Below are 7,429 nucleotides of genomic sequence, written 5' to 3' on the forward strand. Positions count from 1 at the left end.
TACTTCAATATTTTATGTTTTTTTTTCCGAGTGATCTGTATCTGTAAATTTCCCATAACGTTCTAAAATACACACACAAATCATTTTTATCTCCTCAAAAATAGGAAAGTGGGATATGATCATTAGATTTATTTAATCTCAGCATCACTTTTCCCCCGAAGTCTCCTTTCTTCGTGGAGAAGCCGTGCAATTTTCCTATTCAACTCTCAAGTCTCAATCGCTTGGAGGAGTGTAAGTGTTGGCGCAGGCGCGGATTCGCGTCCATTCAACTACCCTCTCTTATGCCGAAGCCTTTCGGTCCAAGCACAGAAGCCAGATCGTAATTCGGAAAGTGAGACGGCGGCACAGGCAGCCGCCAGGTAAAGAATACCATGCGGTTGCTACAAGCTATGTGAGCAACAATATAGAATTCAAACGATTGGTATAAACAGAATTGGATTTGTCCTTTTTTTGGAATACAAAAAAAAGTACGGCGATCGTTTGCAGATTTTTTCGGATATAACATTCGCAGACGAGTGTTATGTGATTCTTGGGATAAACAACCATCTGCTGAGATTTTTAGTGATTGCTTTGGAATATTGTGTTTGTGTTTAAGTGATCGTTTGCTGTCAGTTAATAAGCAGACGATATTAAAGCGCATGCGGCTTAATAAAGCTGATCAATAATATAGTTCAAAAACAGCTGTTGAATTGGCATCCATAAAACACGTGCTTCTAAAAAGCTTTGAATGAATTACGCAATCCCCTCGCCATTGCATTTCGGGGATGAAACAATTCGCTGTTTCTACTGAATACACCACTGAACAGAAAACAACTCAACTCTGAAATGAAAGTTACTTTTGTTTTGAATTTGTATGTGGAGTCGAAATCTTATGGTTCATTAGATAATTTCCAGTTACATAAATTTAAAATTAAACAGAATCCTAACGTTCTCCCTAGCGGTAGTATTTTCAATTCATCTTTTGATTTTTGCCAGGTGAATTTATTATAGAGAATTTCTCTATTTATTTAACAAAATATACTCTTTCAATTTGTTCTTTTTGTTTATTCATCTAATATTTCAATTTGTTTAAAGGTTGCTTAAAAGAAATCAAAGTTTCTTTTTTCTATGCTTGATCTTGCAGTATCGAAATATTTACATTTTATTATCTTATGCATTCCAAAATCTGATCAAATTTACCATTTCAGATTTTGTATACAAGCAAATTGTTTACATATGAAAATTATAAACGTTAAAAATGTTCATTGGTAACATTTTTATGCTTGCACGAGAGAATTTAAATAATTGATTATTGTTTTTATTTCGTTTTCTTTTAAAACAAAATTTACTCGCTTTTCCAGTTCTATTTGCTAATGGTATAGACAATAAAGAGTCTGATCTAGCTTTGTTCAATATATTTCAAATTTAAAATATTCGTAGTTATCTTATTCGAAGCTTTTCTAAGCGTTATATCTTTTTCAATGTAAATTTTATGTTTACATTGATTATTTCCTTTAAAGCTTGAATTTCAGAATGCTTCGTAGTTTAAGATATTGTCGCTTAACATTCAAATATGCTCATACTTTTGAACTTTTGCTTATTAAATCCTCTCATATAAAAATCTGAAGAAATTTAATGTTTTCCTCAAGTAGAGATCTTGTTCGTAGTTTCGTTGATACATTCCTTGATCAGTAGGGCGAATTTTATCTTTAGAGATACAACAATATTGATACGTTTAAAAACAAGCAAATTATTTATATATCAGAACCGAACTTGCAAGGTTTTTCTAGAAACTCTATTTACTGCCATAGAAACATATATTTACTAACAAGTTAAGACTAACAATTAATCAAAACATATCTATTAAATAGAAAGTTGCCAACTTTTAGTCCATCCTAAAAGGTTTCCAATTTAAGCATATCAACTAGTTCATATAGTAAATATTTCCTAAGGATATCCTAAGGATATCGATATCCTTAGGAGTCTATTTTTGAGATTAAAGCTAACAGCAATACAACTAGTTAAGAGCAATACATATATACATACAGAGTATAAACTATTTTAAAGGTTATATTATTCACCAGTAAAGAGAACATTTTGATATGAAAACTAAAATGGAAATTTATAAAAAAGCAATATCTTGCAGAATCTTACTTTTAGAAGATTTTTAAACAATGTTTTGGAATGCTAGATATTGTAAGTATCACCATTGTTAATCTTTACAAGTCTGTACCAGATCAAAGATCGTACGAGCTTAAGGATTTATTAGGATTGGTTGAAGAAATCGGTGGTTAACTGTAAAAATTTTCTATAAGAAAAAAATAGAAAACTATTTCCAAAGAGTTTATTGAAGACATGTGTACAATTTTCTCCACACGGAATTGACATATACTTTGAAATTTTCTTCCTAACATACTTTTAACTCATTTTCACATAGTCATTTATTTAACTTCGATTCTTCTAAGAAAAACTGATTGAAAAAAATTATTTAATCTATGATTAATACTTTCTAACTCCTATCAGGGCACTATCTATATTTTTGCAAAATAAAAATACTTCTCAATTTATCTCATCTCTGTAGCTATGGAATATTCAAATTAATACTAGATTAACTGCTTACATTGTTTATTCCAAAGCACTTATTGATTTTCAACTGAAGCATATATGAAATAGTCACTTTTTAATTTGTACTTGTAGAACATCCAAATTAATGATAGATTATTTGTTCATTTCATGTGCATAGATTGATTTTCAACTGAAGTAAATGTGAAATCGTGAATTGGAATTGTCCAATTTCAAATCGACATGGATAACTCAGAGCCTGGACCAAGCAATGCACAAGTCCCTGTTATCAAACAGGATGTTGTCACCTCGGAGGAAGAGAGTGGTTCCATTCCCTATGTCGATAGTCCGGAATCTCCTCCCGGAGTTCCTGGAATAAATATCAGGAAAGCTAGTATCGCAGCTCAACAACAACTCCATGATGGTATAATCCTGTTGATTACTAGCGACTCGGAGAGTCAGCGGTCACCGAACGGCTCAATCGCTGCTTCTCAACATCCACTGTCAGAGTTTTACTTGTTACCTCTCCCTCCCGATGCTTCGGGGAACAGAAGATATTCCCTACAGGATCGTTCGGGAAAAGACCATCACCATCACCCTGAAAGAAAAGCTTCCTGCCCAGATACAGAGCTACATGTCAGTCCTGATAGGAGCAGGAGGGGCAGTTCCTGCAGCAATCGCAAATCAGATTTGGACATCAGCAAAGATCGCTTGACTCCAACTTCTTTTTCCAGCAGGCGTTCCAGCAACGCGAGCGCATGCCATTCCAGAAGATCCTCCAACTGCAGCACGGGTGGTGGTCACCACAGGAGGAGGTCGAGCAACTGCACCAGCTGCAGTCGGAGATCCAGCAACAGTAGTGTCAGCCACAGTAGGAGATCTAGCTCTGCTAGTCACAGATCGAGTCCTCCCAGTCACGGCAGTCGCAGATCCAGCAACTGCAGTCGGAGGTCGTCTCACTTTGACTCGGACGAAGAGTCTTTTCTTCACCACCATCACCACCACAGTCACAGGGGATCCAGAACCAGTTTGGATCCCCTGCACCGAGGCTCAGCGGCCTCAGTCGAGATTGGTGGTTTTCGCCGTGGCTCACACCTGCCTCTTTCTTACGAGGAGAAAGGGGAACTGGATGAAAGAGAAGAGCTGGAGATGGGTGGCATACCGCCCAGGCACAGGCGGATTATCATCATGATCATCGGATCTGTTTCCATTTTCATCTTAGTCATGTCTGTTGTACTCATTGCTGTGTCCTTGACCCTCTCACCAACAATAGATGATTTAGGTGAGTCTTTACTATTTATTTACTTTAATATGGTTTTTCGAAGCTAAATAAAAAAAAGCCACAGTTTAGGTGCATTACACTCAAAACAAAGGGATGATATTAAACTATATATATATCATTTGACAGAGAAAATTATCTGGGCTTAAGAACTGACAAATAGCCTAAAGATTTTAAAAAATATTAATTTTTTTTAAAAAAAATCGCCAATTTGGCGACATTTTTCACCTAGATGAAAATTATCAAAATCCCTGGCTTGTTCTCAAGTGTTAGCAAATTTTTATGAAGTCAGTTAATGCAGCATGGGAATAAGTTTTTAAATATTAAAAAAAATTAGACCAGGTTTTCATTTCATGCTCACCAAATTGTGGCTTTTCTCCGCATTGACTTTTCGTGCCATTTTCAGAATAAGCATAGATAGCACCTGTATAGATAGGCTAAACTTGACGTAACAGTCAGAACAACTGTTGCAAACTCCTTATCAGTTATGATAATAGCATGTTATTCGCAAAAAAGTATCAGTTCATATGAAGACGAACCTTCGAAAATCATTCTAATATTATAATTTACCTTATTAACCATATTGGATCTAATTTGATATTGCTCAATTATTTTATAACGGAATACTCATTCATTTATTGGTTCTGTATATTTTATGCAACTATGATAAAAGGTAGTTTTAGTTGTTGTAAATTGTATGATGTACTCATGCAAAATTTTACAACCAAAAAAAAAATACTTTGAAGGAAGAAAGTATGGTCGTTAATGGCATGAAACTAAGTTATACGATTTTAATTATTGAGAGTTATGAGTAAAAACATACATATATTAGCAATTGTGTTTTTATTTTTCTGATACGAATACTGTTTCGAATGAAACTAGGTTTGCTAAGTTAGTTCCTGATAGTAAAAAAGAACATACTAACAATTGTACAATTTTTCAGATACAGAAGTAGTTTAGCATGTACATTGGTTTACTAAGTTAGTTAGTGATAAAATGTGAATGTTAATTAATGGTATAGCATGGTTTGGAGTTAATGTTAGTTATAATGCCATAGCATTAGTTGATTGCCGAACGTTAATCGCGAATATGTTTTATCGTTTGTCTGATATTCTGTGCAGAGGGATTTAGTTAGATGGAACGTTCGACTGTTTATAATGATCGTTCGTTTACACAACAGGAAATTAAATCTTCGTCTATATCATAAATGAAAACAGTAGCTCTTTACGTTTATTATACCACGCTGAATTATAAAACGATAAAGAAAATATCTGCATCATTTCTGCTTTGAAAATATAGGCAGTCTTTAAAAATTTGCGATTATATTGAACAAACCAGGTCCCTGGATAAATAATAAAGGAAATTTTCTTGAAGTTATTATTTTTCGGTCTTCTCGATTCTCATCAAATAATCATGTGAGATACACGCCCAGAAATAAATACTTCTTTAAATAAACATTAATAAATATTGCTTTATTTTTTCACAAAGGGTGATTGATGATTTTCGTGTTCAATTTTGTGCTTATAGAGATCAATTCAGCAAAGAAAAACTCATTTCATTAATTATACATTTTCTGGTGTTATCAGGAAGAAATGGATCCGGTGTTATCAGGAAGGTTTAGATAACAATAGGGTACAAATTTTCTGTGGCATTAATGCAAGTATTTAATTTCATCTAATTCGAGTGAGTCAAAATTAGTTTTGTTCGGAAAGCTATACATTTTTTTCAAAATGATATTTTAAATATAGTTTATTTTTTAACTGAATGTACAAGTTTATAAAGAACGTGTAGGCTTATGTACGTACATATACATGTACGTCTGATCTTTTGAGAATAGCACTAAAAACAAAAAGCATGATTTTATCATATCACATCACATATTTAAAGGTATTGTTGCCTTCTTTTCACCACTCTCTAAGTAGCAAAGAAGTGGGGGAACTTAATTCTAAATAATAAAAATAATAATTCTGAACAATAAAACTAATTCTGAAAATATAATTCTGAATAGGAATATAAAGTTGAAATTTTTAAAAACTATGATTGTAGGAAGAAACTGATTGTATATTTGACGTCAGCCCAACGAAAACACTTAACATGCTTTCAAGAATTTCATACAACAGGAAAAATATGTTCCCATGTGTAATCTCATAATGAACAAATTTTAAATTTTTTTTCCTTACATTTAAAGAACAATAGATAAGACAAATAATTATATAAGCATTGTATATGTCTTTATAACTGGCTGCGATCAAAGATTTGCAAAGTATTATTCCTTTTCACTTATGTCATTTTGTAGATCTAAAAAACAGAAACTGGATCGTTTGTGACAATCTTTCATTTCTTCCATTCGAAAATTAAAATAAACAATGATAAGGAAAATCAAATAATAGCTTTAGTGTATTTTTGTAATTATCATGAAATTTGCGATTGCATTCAAATGCAATTGCTAAGACTGATATATCGGGAAATTTGCCAATGTTTTTAACACTTTGAATCTTTATATAGTTATTAGTCTTATATTTATTCCTATACTCCAGTGAGTGAGTTCGAAGTTTCTTATGGTTATTTTCGTGCTCAATTAAGTAATCAGTAGCTGGTTTTTTCATTACATGTTTTCGCTGCTCAATTGCCCTTCCTAGAAGAAAAAGGCATAATGATATTGATATGCCATCAATCGGCACAATTTTTTCATTAAACTAGGAATCTGCGCCTCTTGATTGCCATGCTCACCAACCCCCATAATTGTTTTTCATTCACCTTTATTTTCACAAAATCATGGAACATTTTGTTGTTTTCAAAACGTAGAATTACTGTAGCTTTGAGTAAGAAAATTTTGTCAATACGTAACGAAATAGATGATTACTTAGAATTATAAAATAAAGCTTCACTCTAAATGTTAAGATTTATATCTGGTAACTAGTAATCTCCTCACCCTTAATTTGGTACTTTTGATTAACAGCAACTCGAGAGCGAGCTTATACAATATAAAAATAATGACTCTGTGTCGGGAAAAAAAATTTCTGCAACAATTGATAAATAGTAAATGTTTAAAAAAAAGAGTATCTCAAAAAAATTCACGAAAAAGCACTTAAAATTTTAATAGTTTTTGAATAAATTAGAATTTCGGGACAAAATTTACTTTAAATACGCAAATACAAATGGTTTTTTCAGCAAGTCAAATTTCAACTCAATAGTTGCATTTCAGCGGGCTACACATCGATCAAAAGCGATACTTTTCCGACTATAAATTCACAAACTAAGTGCCGATTATTTCGTTGTATTCCTTGTATTGTTTTCTAAATACTTTAGTGATTTCAAATTTCTAAGTCTTATAGATTTTGTGCAGTAAGGCAAAATGTTACGTAGAAAAAAGAAGATGCAAGAAAAACGTGCAAATTAAGCACATTTCACGCAGACATGCACACACACATATATATACACATAATATGAAAAAGAAAAGAAATTTTATATTAAAATTTCAAACAAATATGATAATCTCATCTCTACAAGTTTGTGACCGTATGGTATTTTTTCCCAACAAGTTCATCAATTAATAATACTTATAATATACTTATACTATATAATATAATAATACTTATATATATATAT

At 32.4% G+C, this 7,429-nt stretch overlaps 1 protein-coding gene across 1 annotated transcript in view; it reads left to right on the plus strand.

Moving 5' to 3' along the window:
• Positions 1-305: 305 nt before the first annotated feature.
• The window catches only part of LOC122270739 (probable serine/threonine-protein kinase DDB_G0282963), a 582,082-nt gene continuing 574,958 nt past the window's right edge, over positions 306-7,429 (plus strand). The window contains exon 1 of the mRNA XM_071184977.1: positions 306-3,823. Coding sequence (XP_071041078.1) covers positions 2,785-3,823 — 1,039 coding nt within the window. The 5' untranslated portion in view covers positions 306-2,784. The remainder of the gene's footprint in view (positions 3,824-7,429) is intronic.

Source organism: Parasteatoda tepidariorum, chromosome 9, assembly GCF_043381705.1.
Source record: "Parasteatoda tepidariorum isolate YZ-2023 chromosome 9, CAS_Ptep_4.0, whole genome shotgun sequence".
In the NCBI taxonomy this organism is placed as follows: domain Eukaryota; kingdom Metazoa; phylum Arthropoda; class Arachnida; order Araneae; family Theridiidae; genus Parasteatoda; species Parasteatoda tepidariorum.